General features: G+C 36.1%; 2 protein-coding genes across 8 annotated transcripts in view; one reads left to right on the forward strand and one right to left on the reverse strand.

The window, feature by feature from the left end:
• Positions 1 to 15571, forward strand: part of PPFIBP2 (PPFIA binding protein 2) — a 107533-nt gene that overhangs the window by 76912 nt on the left and 15050 nt on the right. For 4 of the 7 annotated variants that reach the window (XM_032187564.1, XM_032187566.1, XM_032187568.1 and 1 more), the window contains 10 exons: positions 967 to 1059; positions 3310 to 3418; positions 4661 to 4693; positions 6399 to 6460; positions 8591 to 8666; positions 11905 to 12011; positions 12198 to 12262; positions 12523 to 12591; positions 13067 to 13127; positions 15403 to 15444. In XM_032187564.1, the coding sequence (XP_032043455.1) occupies positions 967 to 1059; positions 3310 to 3418; positions 4661 to 4693; positions 6399 to 6460; positions 8591 to 8666; positions 11905 to 12011; positions 12198 to 12262; positions 12523 to 12591; positions 13067 to 13127; positions 15403 to 15444 (717 nt within the window). The remainder of the gene's footprint in view (positions 1 to 966; positions 1060 to 3309; positions 3419 to 4660; positions 4694 to 6398; positions 6461 to 8590; positions 8667 to 11904; positions 12012 to 12197; positions 12263 to 12522; positions 12592 to 13066; positions 13128 to 15402; positions 15445 to 15571) is intronic. The other 3 variants (XM_032187565.1, XM_032187569.1, XM_032187567.1) reach the window with 2 other exon arrangements.
• Positions 8938 to 15571, reverse strand: part of LOC116489330 (NADH-cytochrome b5 reductase 2) — a 30712-nt gene continuing 24078 nt past the window's right edge. The window contains exon 10 of the mRNA XM_032187572.1: positions 8938 to 9498. The gene's annotated coding sequence lies outside the window, so the exon portion shown is untranslated. The remainder of the gene's footprint in view (positions 9499 to 15571) is intronic.

Raw genomic sequence — 15571 nt, forward strand, 5'->3', positions numbered from 1 at the left:
GTTTGGTAGTTGGGTAATTTTTCTCACAACAATGACACCCTAACCAGTCCTTTGAACACAGATGATAATTAATTCCTGAATATCTTAAAAGCTTAACACAGGTATAAAACGTTTTCTAATAAGTATTCATTTTATCTGAGATACTAGTATGGTTGTTTAATGTATGTACTATACAGGACTCTAAAACTGGGTTATGCTTCCAATATTTTATGTTCCTCAGTTCATTTTAAGACATTTGGTCTCATCAGAGTTCTATCAACAACTTATTGGTATTGTCCTCAAGAATAAGCATTAAGATTTGGCTCTATGAAGGAAAGGGAGAAAGGACATTTAAGGGACAACGTTGTCAGAGGAATAGCCAGAGATGGCTGCAACTCTATGCTGCATCAACCCTGTTTGCAAAGTTGCAAAAATCAATGCAACAATCAATGCAATCAGTGACATATTGCTAGTCATATTTGACTCTATGTGTGTGGTATTAAAGGCCTATAAGTGAATATCACTTAGTCTCAGTTATTTTTCTTGGTAAGTAGCTTAAACACTTGTTTGGAGGGACAAATGTTGCTTTAAGGAAAGTCAGTAATCTATCAGTACTTCACATTTTTCTGCCTGCTTTCTGGTGGTAGTGAAAACAAATAAAAAACAATCGTTAATGCTGTATGAGACTGTAGATGTAGATTTTTTCATTAATTTTCACTGAGATTCACAGGGATTCCTAAAGTCAATTGTCTTCCTTACTATGACTAAGAAATTTGTGCATAATTTCAGGTATAGTGTTTGAGAAACTGTTCCTTATAATAATCTCTCAATTAAAAATAGTTTTTGTCTGCTCAAACTAGGCCACAACTTCTGTATGTGATGGTTCAGTGTTCACTACTGCATAATTCTTGCATGATCTTGAATGCATAACCATGGAAAACTAATATCTTCCTGAGTAATCTTACATTTAGTTGTTCTTCCTTGCAGGGTTTGCTACAGGAACTTAGACACCTCAAAATTAAAGTGGAAGAACTGGAAAATGAAAGAAATCAATACGAGTGGAAATTAAAAGCAACTAAAGTAAGCAGAATACTTAACACTTGCTAATGACAGGCCTACTGCAGCTAGACACTGGCAAACATACTTCTCATCAGTATTTACTTCTGTTACGATTGCCTTGTGTCAATGCCTAGTGTAGTCTGTTTTTTCTTGAAGCAACTTTGTAATAAGTATTTTGGACTACAGTTTTTGTAGATTCTTTTTATGCTTTCTGTTCCCACCCTGCCATTCCTAATTTTTGTATTTCTTCTTAAAAAAAAATAAAAAAATAAAAAAGAGGCATTTCATCTAACAAAAGAATTGTTCAGGGAAGGAGCCTCCCTTGAAGATTTTCTGTCTTTTATTTGTATAATGGTAACAAGCCTCTGTGGAACGTGCTTTCTAGACTGAAGAGAAGAGACATGCAAAGTTGGATGGGTGTTGACTTACTATGGAATTTATTTTAACAGAGGTTAAGCCCAAAATACACTATTAGATCATCTACTCTGTCTTCACGTCAGTATCAAAGAGCGTATCTGTTTTACCCCTGGGTTGACCTTAACTCCTGGAAGGCTGTCGGATTTTCATCTGGAATAACTCAACATATGACACATTTGGTCATTTTTGCTTGTAATTTATTTTTCTGGTTGAACGTTGTCATCATTAAACACTTGCACTTTATTTCTAATTTAAATTTTTAGCCCCTTCCCACTAGATTAAAAGGTACTTACTATTTTCCCTGTTGAGGAGCACTTTTCTGTTCTGTAATCACATCTTTGCTTTCATATGTGTGGTGTTATAATCACTTTATATAAATGATTGACTTTTTTCGAGTTGTGGTTGGATCTTAAAAAAAAACATTTCAAATTATTAAACTGAGTTTTCTTTGTAATCCTTGATACCTTGATCCAGATATGACAGATAGTTGTTCTCTGCATTAACATTTTTTTAGAGAATTCTTAGATGAATATTGAAATTTTGCTATCATATTTTTTTCTATTAAGTTAAAAGCTCTTATTTCCATGAAAATGTTTTCTCTGACGTGGCAGCAATGAACAGCCTTTGGGAAAATATTTTGTTAAGCAGTATGTGGCCAGCTGCCAAGATAGATAAAGATTATGGAAAGGATAGAAGCAAAATGAAAATAAGAGAGAATAGTAAAATGTGTGAGAGAAGATACAGAAAGAGAAAGGAAGAAAAATAGAGGGAAAGAGAGAAGAAGAAAAAAAGTAATTGCAGAGATAACATGAATGAGAAATTAAAAGGAAAGGAGGGCATTTAAGAGTACTATGAGATCAAATAGATGAGCAGAGGCAAATCCAAATCTAGTATTAAGAGGCCTGAAGCTCTGTCTTCCTGTTGCTCCAGTGTCTTAGATGAGAAATTGGAATATTTCCATGACTGGATATAAAAAGCACATTAGTCACTGGGAAGTGTACGAGCCCTTCAGAGATGCAGCAAGGCAGATTCCTCTACCCCATGAGGAATTGCAGGCAGAGTAGTAAACTCTTACTGCCATCCATTTGCTTCCTGGTTAAAAGATAAGTTTGTACATTAGAATAAACCAGTCGATCTTTTATCTTGTTCATCTACTGTTTGGTGCTTTGCGTTTTTCCCCCTTTATTTTAATATGTTGATCAACTGGTCACACATTACTTATTTTTTTTAAATTGTAAGGAAGTTTTGTATGCTTGAAGTGGAGAGGATTAACTATAAACACTTTAAGGGTGCTGAAGAAAATCGTAATGAAGTTACTAACTTAGTAAAGCATGTTGTTGACAGTTTTTCTCATAAATAGCAAAAAGAGATGAGTCACTATGTTTCAAGCTGGACAATCACTTCTTTCATGGCATGCTTTCCTTTTACGATAATTGCTGTGTGTGTGTGTGTATATATATATATATATATTTTAAATGCTTTGCTATTTTATAGTGGTCTTCATGTAAAAACTCAGGAGTTGCCCTATTGTAGTCATTACTGAATGGTCAGCATTGTAGTGCTGAGAGCTTTCTAAAGTTTCTTTACCTATACAAATTGTTGAAAATCTTGTCTTTCTCAAACTCTCTTCTCTGAGAGCTAATTTTTGTAAAAAGTGAGCTGTTAAAGTGAGTGTAAAAGGAATAGGATAGCAATACCATGAAATGCATAAGATTGTTGTAGTGTTATGTCCCAAAGTGGGAACAGGACATCATTCAAAATAAAGTGTTATGCTTAGAAATCTTCTAGTTCATGGGGAAGAATCACAGGCAATCTGTGACAATGTTATTCTGAATTTCTTTTACTCTCTTTCAGGCAGAGATAGCCCAGCTTCAGGAGCAATTAGCTCTCAAAGATGCAGAAATTGAACGCTTACAAAGTCAACTATCTAGGACCTCATCACATAGCGAAGTTGCAGAAAGAGGTAAGAGGAGGGGAATTGTACTGATTTTTTTCCTACTGGGATTATCTTTATAATTTGAAACAGTCATTGTTGTTCAGTATGAATGTATTTTTTGTGTCTACTTTCAAAATTTCATTGAAGAACCTTTATAGTTGATGTTTTTTAAGAGGAAAAAAAGTGACAGTAGTAGTTAAATATAATGTTTCAGTGACATACCATTCTCAAATGTATTTGTTAATTCACGCTTTTCATTTGTTCAGGATTGTAATGCAGATTTGTTTTAAATCTGTATATTTGATACACATCAATAGCAGCTAAATCAGTTCATTTACACTTTGGTCCCAACCAGTCATGCCACAGTTCTCTGAACCTACTGACTCCCTAGAGCTTCTGTCAATTGCTGGGCCAAGAGCATTATGATACTAGTGACCTTCTTCTACAATATTGACTCTGTGCAGGAACATTTGTGTATAGTTTGCCACAGTGTATCAGACAGCTGCACTAACTTTTTTGTGTATGTTAACTAATGCTTTCAAATAGAGCCTTTGCTAAGAGGTAATTTAGGTAACTTGTGCTACCTCTTTATTAGGGCTTAACAAGAGTCTCCTTACAGGAATTAATGCAGACACCTCTTTTCTTGAAGAGGACAGTCTGTACTTTTGACTGTTATTTATTCTGAAGAAGTGACAGTTCTTTCCAGGAAAGCCTTAACATGTACTTAGTGCTAATTTAACTCATTTGCAGAGCTTGTGCATGTAAAGTACTGCATGTCTAACTAGAAAATTAGTTTCTCTAACAGCAGTGTTTTGTAGACAAACTATCCTACTAATAGGATTTTGTATTTTCTATGAGATTCTCAAATAATTTATGGTATTTAAGGTACAGATAGCTGATTACCAATAAGTAGAGTGTTCAGCAACTTTCAACATTCAGTGATGTTTCTGGTCCCGTTCATGCTGAAGATGGGTAAAACTCTCCTTGATTCCAGTGGGAGAAGAATCAAACCTTGTACAGAGATTCTTTAAACTAACTTCAAGGAAACCACTTAGACTATATTTGAATAGAAACAGTATGCAGCAGTAATAATGCTTCTGAAAAAAAATACTGATTCATCAAATTTTTAGGTGGTCTTCTCAAATAAAGTAGAAGAGTAATGTCAATGTACTTTCTAGTATGCTAGAATGCATATTCTAGTTAAAATGCAAACTTTATCTAATCTGTGCTTTTTCTGTATACTTTGACTCTCACCATTTACCACCGTAGAGGAAGTTTATAGGAGAAGGCTAAAAGAAAAACGTAAGCCTTGCAATTCACTTTTGGCTTTATTTCACTGTTCCTTTCACACAAATTATAACTCAAATGCATTCTGCAGCAGTAATTCAATGTTTGTTTAGATTTGGCTGTCTAATTGTAATATACATAAGACATTGCTTTCATTGCTTGCAGCAAGCAGACGGTTACTTGCCCTCTTTGGTAAGATTTCACTTCAGAAAATAAATCAGAGGTTCACAAAACAGATAGTTGGACTTCAAACGGACATTGTCAAGGTTAACAGAGCCAAAACTTAACCTTTACCTCTTTTTATTTGTACATATGTAAAACCCATACAATATCTGGAAAGATGACTTTTCTTATTGCAAAATTGAAAAGAAAGAGGGAAGGATTTGGGTCTGAAAAAAAAAAAACAAACTGTTTCTATATGTGATGTTGTTATAAATATTCTAAGTAAAGTTTGCTTTGTGTGCTTAAAAATACCTCGACATCAGTTCTTTTTGAAGTCTAATATTTTTTAACAGAAATCATTAGGACTGTGATTTCTAATGGCTTTTTAATTTTTTTCCAATTGCTTGCCCACTGTCTGCTGGCTTCAGTTTTTGATTTGGCTGTGTCCATGCATGTCTTGAATTACTAAGTGTTCTCTTTTGCAAGAGAAATGTTTGCAAAGTTCATTTACGTGTTTTAAAATGTAATCATTACAGGGTGTATATTTTTCAGAATCACTACTAGAAAACAGTAATTCCAGTTTTTGCAAATAGTTGAGAAATTGCATTGTATATTCAACATTTAGTTATAAAACCTTTTAAAATGCTCTTTTACAGTATTGATTCTCTTTCTTCTCTCTCACTTCATGCCTGCACATCTGTTTTTCATAGTCCTTTGTGAAACAAACGGGACTGGTCTAATGTCAATGCATGAATTCCTGAAGTGGCAGCTTCAGCAGATAAATTATTTCAGGTTCTATCTCCATAATCTAGATTTGCTTTAGTGCAAGTTGGTACCAGAGGACTCGTTAAGAATATAATGTAGAGAAAAAATGAAAGATTTGGTTCAGCAAAGTTCGGATGATGTAATTAACAACCTCATATGTTTCAGAAAATGTGTTTTTTTGGGTGTTTTTGAATATATCATTTTTTAATAGCCTCTGAGTCTATATTGTAACACCATCTTGTGTGAGGCAGTTATGTATTAGCTCTTGATGCAGATTTTAACTCAGTTATTTATACTGAGCTGTTTTAAGAAAAAAGTATTTTACAAATTTTCCTCATTATTGAATATCAAAATGGTTATTGTTATTTTTCATTTTCAAGACTCATGAATATCCTTGAACTAATTCTCATAAGCTTGAGAATATTTTTCCCAGATGGAATAAAATTAATTTTCAATCACGCTTAAATTTATTTCCATAAATGTATAACAGCAAACACGCTCTCATCTTTTGCAAAATAAGCTTCGCTGTTTCTTTTATTTTTATTTCTTGAATTTTAGAATATGAAATAGCATTGTGTAGCCTCTTATAAACAAAACCAGCTTGTTTGTGTTGTGTGATGCTTTTAATAGTTAGCTGTTGAAAAGCTTTAAATTAAATGTAGTTTAATTTGCCATGCCACTGACATGGTTTTGGTAATTTATAAGAACATGGAGAGTATAGTACAAAACAGATATCAGTTACACTAAATATAGCAAGTGTATTTTTCTCATAACATTTTGAAAACATTTTTAGATCAAGAAGTTCAACGGTTGAAGATAGGAATGGAATCTTTATTGGCTGCAAATGAAGAAAAGGTGAGAAAACATCATTCTTTCTACATAATAAAAATGAAATGTTGGTTTTGAATCTCTGTAATGATCTGAATTGCCTGCTTTCCACAAGCATATGATATCGCCCTGATTTTTGGATTAATGCCATGAGACTGTGACAGAATGTTTATTTTTATAAAGTAGGAATTGTGTCTGACCTTGCTAACCTGTAGTAGAACTCGTTAGTTACATTACATTCCAGATGGGAGCATGTGTTGGTTTCACCCTGCTGGACTGCTGAACTCCACCACAACCATGCTCTCAATCACCCTCCTCAAAGGAAGGGGAGAGAAAATAATATGGAAAGGGCTCAAGAGTTGAGATAAGGACAGGGAGATCACTCAACAATTATTGTCATGGTGAAAAAAAGACTCAGCATAGGGAGATACATGTAATCCATTCTTTATTACCTGTTATTAACAAGTTAGAGCAGAGAGAAACTAAAATTAAACAAACTCAAGACACCTTCCCCCACACACAGACTTTCTCTTCCACCTCTTCTCCTTGAGTAGTGCAGCAGAACAGGCAATTGGGGCTAATGATGCTTCATCTCTGCTGCTTCTTCACAGTCCCTCTCTGCCCCTGCTCCCCATGGGGTCTCTCCCTCAGGATGCCGTCCTTCCTGCACTGATCCTGCGGGGGCTGTCCACAGGCAGCAGCTCTTCAGGAACTGCTCCAGCATGGGTCCATACCATGAGGTCCATCCATCTCCCACGAGCAAACTGCTCCAGCACGGGTCCCCCACGGGCAGCAGCTCCCCCGATGTGCCCCGCTCCTGCGTGGGCTCCTCTCCACGGGCTGCAGCTCCGGCCTGGGGCCTGCTCCTGCGGGGGCTCTCCATGGGCCACAGCCTCCTCCAGGCCACATCCACCTGCTCCACCGGGGGCTCCTCCACGGGCTGCAGCCACTCCTGCAGCCCCCAACTACCAAACCCTTGCCCATACACCCAATACAGAACAGAAAGCCAAGGTTGTAACGAGCAGAATCTCTGGTTTTCTGCTATTAGAAAGTGCTAGGATGTGCTCATCTTAGGCAGTTCTTTATTTTCCAAACTTGATCTAAAGTATACATTGGTATCCCTAGTTCACATTGTGATAGAAAAATAAAGTAAAAAATGCCTTTGGTTCAGACTAAACTCTTCTAAGAATAGGGATCAGGTCTGAAAGAGACAAGGGCTAAACAGCCGAAAGGATGTGTGGGGAGTAATAAAGGAGAGGAAGAGTGAAATTAGATACATTTAAATTGTAAATATGTTTGTTTTTGTTGCTGTTTTTTGACTCTCATCACCTCCGCTGTTTGTCTGTCAATTGAACAATTCAAGTGCAAAGCCTTCAGATGTCATTGACTTATTACATAAAGTGTTCCTTATTTTTAGAAGTTTTATTCATGATTAGTTCTTGAGGAAATTGTAGTTCTTGTTTTATGATAATAAACAGGCAACAAGATTTTCTTTTTTGGTGACATATTTACATATGATCACTTACCCAGTAATATGCATTCCTAAAAACTTCCTTCAGTAAGTGGGGGATCTGGACAGAGCAATGTTAATTCTAGGGAAAATTAATGAAACTCATAACGATCTCTAGTTTTTACACACTCAGAAAGGTAAAATTTACATCTGGAAAATAAAAGATGTAGCAACATCTCTTTCCAAAATTGTTCCAAGGCTCCATAAGTTTTTTGAATTTGAAGGGAACAAAATACTGTTGATTATGTCCTAATATCTGGGTATGCTGACAGGGAAAGGAGGGTCATTTCCTTGGAAACTAGTGGTCAGTTGACTCACAGGTTAATAAATGTTCAATATAGAGCCATTACCTTCAATAGTCTCACAAAATATTCTGCTTTTGTGAGACCCCACCTATATTCAGCTCTGTGGCTCGCAGCTCAAGAAAGACGTGGAGCTGTTGGAGCAAGTCCACAGGAGGGCCACGAGGATATTCTGAGGGCTGGAGCTCTTCTCCTGTGAAGAAAGGCCAAGAAAGCTGGGGTTGTTGAGAAAATCCCAGTCCATCTTTCTGTTTCCAGGCCAAAATCACAAAAATTAATGTGTCATAATAGTGTAGTATAAAAATTCAGGATTTTTAATATGATTTCATTTTCTGCTTTTCACAGGACCGCCGAATAGAGGAGTTAACACTATTGCTAAGCCAGTACAGAAGGGTCAAGGAAATAATGATTGCAGCTCATGGTAAAATGTCTTGTGAATAATTTCCTAGTATCAGATCATTTAAAAACTTCATGTACTACAACTACTATTTGTTGGCTGTTGAATTTATGTGTATAATACTATATAGTTCATTATATATACATTTGTATCATGCTGGGATGCTGAAAGAGTAGAAAGAACCACAATATTCCTTGAGCAGGCTTGTAGGCCTGTGTGTTTTTGACTGTAGCTGGTGGAAATTTTGTTTTTGGTTCTTATGTTATAGTCAGTAAAAAAAAAAAAAAAAAAAAAAAATCTTCCTGAGGATTTAGTTACAACATTAGTATTCAGAGAGACTTCTGTGACTGAATCTCATGTTCAGCTCCCTAAATTTTACCCTAAAATGCTTAAAATGCTTTCTACGTCAGTTAATAGTAAATTCCTCTGTAGAGCCTAATTTTGGTGCTATATTCTGCTATGTATGGTGCCATTAAAGATTTTGATTGGTAAGGATGGCTGATGAGATCACTGCTCTAGTTGTACAGCTATGTGAACTGCTTATCAGTCAGGTCTGAAGTCCTGCAGTTCTACCTCATTACGTGCCAAGGCAATCCAAAGCCAGCACTGCTTTCCTTAAAATGCTTTACTACATGTTGCAGTAGGGCAGGAACTTTGGTTGCAGAACTCCTACATCCATGCAGTGATGGCTGGGTGGACAGCTGGTGCCATGGTGTTATTAGAACCTTCATGCAGCGCTGTAAGTCTCTTCCCTAGTGTAGGCCCATGCCTTAAGTCCTTCATGGCCAAAGCTCCATACTTCATTTTTCCCTGCTGCTGGTTGTCATTCCCTCAGTTGCACGTGGATTGTAGACATCTGATGAAAAGGAATTAGAGCAGAAAGGGTGAAAAGGGCTGAGCAAACAGCAGGATGCTGCTCATTCTGAGACAATCTGTGGATGGAGGGACAATTAAGAAGGTTCATTCAAATTAGTTAAACGCACAAGTTTCCAGCAGTTTTATTAAATTGCACTAAATCCCGTTCTAGAATCTGTTATGCAAAATTAAAATGACAGTTTAATTAATCACCTCCTGCGGATGAATTAAAGCATACAAATAGGTATTAAGTTTGTGTGGTATTTTCTATGACAAGTTTTTACAGTGTAAAGTGAAACCAGGAGACCTTAGCGGATGGTGAACCTTAAATAATTAATTAGATCGTACATTCAGATTTCATACACCACAGTTCAATTCAGGAATGGCAGTAATGATCAGCACCAGCCAGCCACCTAGAGTTAAAGGAAGCAGTGTTTTCCTTCATCATGCTTTTTATACTGCATTTATCACAGGGAATCTGGAATCTGATCTCTTACTGTTAGGAGGACCTTTTTTCTTCTTTGTCTCTGATATATTGCTGAAAGAGATGTAATGAAAATAGTAAGTTCTGTTGCCCTTTTCCCTCCCTAAGAAAAACCCTCACAGCTGACTAGGCAGGTTCTGGTTTGGAGAGAATGACTAGAAATACACAGTTGCTTTGGTGCACAGAATATTATATGTATAAACCACATGCTGGCTGTACAGATTAGGGTGCACCATCCCCTTGTTGGGATATGCTTTTGGAGGAGGCTTTTGTGCATAAGCAAGGTGCAAGCCATGATGGTCTGGATTATTGAGTTGGTACTGTTGAGAGTATGATGGAGTTAGTGTATGCTAGTGTAGACATTCCGTACAGTATTAACTAAAATACTAGTGATGCTCAGCATATTAAGACAAAAACCCCAAACCTGTGTGAGAACTGGAGTGTATACTTAGATCCTCCATAAAAGAGGTACATGCTGTGATGGCTCCATTTTCTTCATAGCCCCAATGAGCTTGTTACCTTGTCTGTGTTTTTGTGAGAATTTCATGGTTAGATTACCAATAAATATTTCTCCTTTAAAAAAAAAAATAATATATATATATATATATATATATATATATATATATATATATATATATATTATTTCTAGAGGCAGGTTTTAAAGGTTCCCTCTGAAGTGTAATCCCTGCTTAAAAGTTGTTTTATTAGGGTCAATGGATTGAAATCTTCAGTCTCATATAACTGTTAAGAAATAATTACATGACTGAAACACATTACATTGTAAGTGTCACTTTTTTCTGCTAAAGGGGACCAGTAAATTACATTAACAATAGAGGACTAACTTGTCATGATAGGTAACATGTACACTAAAAAACATGTGTTTTGGATTAAAGTAGTACATCAGCTTGAAACAGTTATTGATATCTGAATAAAATGTAGAGGAACTATCATGAGCCACTACAGGTAGCTCTTATGGTTTTAGTAATTTGTGCCGAGGGGCTGCCTACCAGGAACCATAGTTTGTGATGTTATCAGCACTAAGTTTCACTTCATATCCTGAAGGACCAGTGGTCAGTATCAAGTTTTTTGACAGTGTTTTTAGCTCAACGGCATGATAACCTAGCTCATGTCAAATGACTTTTTAAAAGGTCTCTCTTCTCAACAGTGAGAAGGCTAACACATAAGATTTGATGCTTTTACATAACTGCCTAGAGCTATTGCACCTCCATCACTTAAATTGGGATTTATCAAAGTACTTAAATGTCAGTCTAAATTTCTCCGTCATGGCATATCTGCTCTTCCATATCCTGTATGTAATCCCGTGCATGAGAGATCTCCAGAAGATTTCTCATCCAAAATACTCTGGAAGTTTGCTGAGCACTAAGTATTCAGACTTTAATTTAGTATTTCAGCTTTGACAATTCAACAACAAAAATCTTCTTCAATAGTGAATTTGGAATATTTCAGTATTTATTTCAGTTTGGGATATCCAGAGAACCATGAAGTATGTTTACATATTCATCCTCAAAGTGAGCATGGGGCACTGCATTATGATACGTTTAATGTCTAACATGTATCCTATAAAGTGATAAACTGTGAGAAGGAAAATGGTACCAACTTGAATTTCCCTTACAACATCAAATTGTGAATTAAAGTAGTTCAGAAGCTGTCTCATAAGCAGCTCAGCTACTGAGAACAGAGAACAGCAGATGACTATATTTGTTGTCAAATATAAATCAGCTCACTTGTAAATCAGAGCACTAAGGAGGGCTGGGGAGTGGGAAAGGCTGCCAAACTAGATGCGTCAGACTGAAGTGGAATGTAGAGACTGAAGTATTTAGATTGTCTGAATATGGTCCTAAATGTTATATTTTTTTTGACTTGTTTCTCTCCCTTTCTACTTCTAATCTTTAATGCTTGCAGGCTCTTCAGACAGAATTCTATCTGCTGGCAATGAAGAGGAACTTGAGGCAACTTTAAGGAAATGGAATATTTTGAACAATCCTCAAGGAGATCTATTTAAATCAGAGGTATGTAGTAAAGATGTTTTAGAAGCACATTCTGATGTAAATACGAGTTGTTTGTCTTGGTTTCTCTGTAGTAGCAAAGATAATGTAGACAAGGGTTTTGCCCTAGCTGAATTTTTGTGCCTATTGCTATGGGAACTTCAGATTCAGACACTAGAGTTACAGGCTTGAAACTTCTATTTTACACAGGCCTCTTCAGGAGAATTGCCACCAGCTACGTTATCTCCAGTGCCACACAAAGCTACAGAAATCAGGCAAGACTTGTGTTTCTCACTTTTTATTGGGATTGTCAAGTCTACATTATTTAATTTAAGTGTTGGTATCTAGTCTTGCCTGTTCTTAACTACCCAAAAGTTCTTGCAAAGCTGTGAAAGAAGTGTAATTTTGTAAATTACAAATGTAAATTTTTAATGCTTAGTTGTATGAGGTTTGGACTACACAAATGAATTAGTCATTTTATATATCAGAAGATATATGTATTATAGTACTTAATATATTTTATTCTGATTTGAAGTGGAACCATTCCAGTATCTTCAACTAATCTAACCCCTTCACAAGAAGAAACTTTGGAAATCCTAAATAGGTAAGAATTGGTAACACTAACTGAAATATACAACATATAGCCAGATGTTTTTTGATAATTCTGTTTTCTCGTTCCATTTTTAAAATCTTTTAAAAAGCCCTTAATATTGCACAGTGTTTGCAGAGAGTTATTAAAGTCTACTTTTGCTTGTTGCGGGTATCTTAAAAAGTCATTTATATATATAAGGTTTAAAACTGGATATTGGATCTTATTGCCTTTTGTTGTTGATAAGCATGGCCATGTTCCTGTTTCTGACATCGTCTACATGAGTACTATGTTTTAAATCCAGGACTATGAATTTTAAGCTAAAAACAAAACAAAACGAAACAAAACAAAAACAATCTCCTAGTTCTGAATTATCTGTTATTTGAAGATATTATGTGATATATGATAGCTGTCACATGATACCGTTGTGACATACACAAGCATATTATGTTGCATTTACAATGCCTTTTTTGCCTGTTATTATTTTAAGGGTCCCACAGAAAAAAAAATCAAGTAGTTTAGAAGACTTGCAGAGTGAATCCCTGGAAAAGGTTGGTTTATTTGTACTCAAAATTTCTGGCATTAAATCTCTAGAATAAAAGATAAAGGTCAAGTATAAATATTGTTTGCTTCAGATATAGTAAACCTAACCACCACTGATGTTGTATGTGGAAAACAAAAGCCCTAATGATATAATAGTTGAGGTTCATCTTTTGGCCCCAGTGCTAATCTTAGAGTAAACAAATGATTTGACACATCCTCAAATTCAGCTTTTCAACTAAGAGAAAAAAAAATATTTAAGAGGAGTTGTCGTGGTTTAACCCGGCCAGCAGCTAAACACCACACAGCCATTCGCTAACCCTCCCCCCTCCCTCTCTGGGACGGGGAAGAGAAATGGAAAGTGAAGCCCGTGAGTTGAGATAAAGACAGTTTAATAAGATAGAAAAATAATAATAACAATAATAATAATAATACAATGATGATAATAGTACTACTACTAATAATGTGTACAAACAAGTGATGCACAATGCAATTGCTCACCACCTGCTGACCGATGCCCAGCCTAACCCCGAGCAGTCCGGCCCCCTCCCCCCGGCTAGCCACCCCTATATATTGTTTAGCATGATGTCAGATGGTATGGAATAGTTTGGGTCACCTGTCCTGGGTCTGTCCCCTCCCAGCTCTTACTGCACCCCCAGCCTGCCCGTTGGCAGGACAGAGCAAGAAGCTGAGATGACCTTGGATTAGTATAAGCACTGCTCTGCAACAATTAAAACATCGGGGTGTTACCAGCACTCTTCTCATCCTAAGCCAAAACATAGCATTCTACCAGCTACTAGGAAGAAAATTAACTCTGTTCTAACTGAAACCAGGACAGAAGTACAGCAAATAATGAGAAGTCATTTTGTTGAACTGCAGTATGATTTTGTTTATAGATTACTGTTTTAAAAATGTTTTTGATTTCCAATCTGCTAAAATATTAAGACAACATACCTGGAAGTATTAAAAAGAAGCATTGGGACTGGGCGTGCATTTTCACATAGGATTCCTTTGAGTGTTTGCACGTAAATATGAATGCCACTCCCTAACTTTGACTTCTGATATAAATGGCATTCTTGAAGATGGTAGTGATGCTGCCTTAGTTAAACAGCAGTAGCACTGTTGTTAACTCCAAGGCTTCATTCCATTCCAGAGTAAAGACTTTCCAATTTACCAAGTCTCATTATGCTATGGTCCAGAGGTTTTATTTGTCATTATGTACGCTGAAGTTTTTTTCTGCATGTGTACGTGTAACTTACAGGACTATTACTGACATTTTCTATGCCAAAACTAGGCTTAATACTAGATTACATGACCAAATAAAATGTTTGAAATTTATGTTGCACTCATTTGATTGTGGTCACACACATGACAGATCATTTGACAGCTAACATTTCATTCTGTGTGTAATTTATGAAGGTCTGTTTTCTTTTCATAACTTTTAAATTATTTTCTTGTCTTAATCTTGTCTTAAAAAAAATAATCTATTTGTCTCTATGATATGATAAGGCTCCACCTACACATTTAGGCTGCAAATCTGCTGTATCTATCAAATCAGAGTCCATATAGAAAAAATGAAGGATGTGACAGAACTTTAGTCAGTGAGACCCTAGTTCAGCAAGGAATTTGAATTGTATGCCCTAATTTAGGCATGAGGCTTCTTAGTGAAATAAATGAGACCAGACCTCCCTATATTTAAACAAGAAGTAGTCACAACTTAACCAAAACTAAGCCCCAGAAAACTTGTTTTGCTGACAGAGCACAAGACTTTGCTCCTGTCACTGAGTCCAGCAGAACCTTTGCTGCTGGTGTTGTTTGCACAAAACTCAAACTCCAATTGTGTCCAGCAACAATAAAAATGAAATAAAACATACTGGTGTTTCTGACCTAGCCATGCTTATATTTTTCACGGCTCTTCTTTGTGGTTTTCAGATGGATCCATACAGTACTGCATAAATTCTCTTTTAACACCAGACATTTTCATACCGTTTTAAGTGTTATGTGGCTGCCATGGGACCACCCAGAAGCCTAAAAATAGCAAAATCTCTTTGATCACAACAGAACCTAAACTGGGCACAAAATTAGTAAACTGGTTTGAACAAACACATTTAAAGGTTAAATACTTTATAAAATGAAGAGATAACAGACCTTGTAATATGTTGTCAATGCATTAAGTAGCGTCACTATAGTAATCACACTATAATTGATGTATGTACGTTAATACTAACATTTGTCTGTTGCTTTTTTCCATCAAACTTTGAAATTATTCTCCCTGCAACTCCGTAGTATGTAGAAGGAAAACCAGTACAGCCTGTTGTAGAACAAGAGGTATATTAACTGTAAACTCTTCTAACATTTATCTGCTGTGATGTGCTGTGATGGTATGGCTGTTTTCATTTTGTATTCATCTTCCCTTTCAAAATGTTTGCAAAGTTCATGTACTTGACAAACTTTG

Source organism: Aythya fuligula, chromosome 5 (assembly GCF_009819795.1).
Source record: "Aythya fuligula isolate bAytFul2 chromosome 5, bAytFul2.pri, whole genome shotgun sequence".
Taxonomy (NCBI): Eukaryota; Metazoa; Chordata; class Aves; order Anseriformes; family Anatidae; genus Aythya; species Aythya fuligula.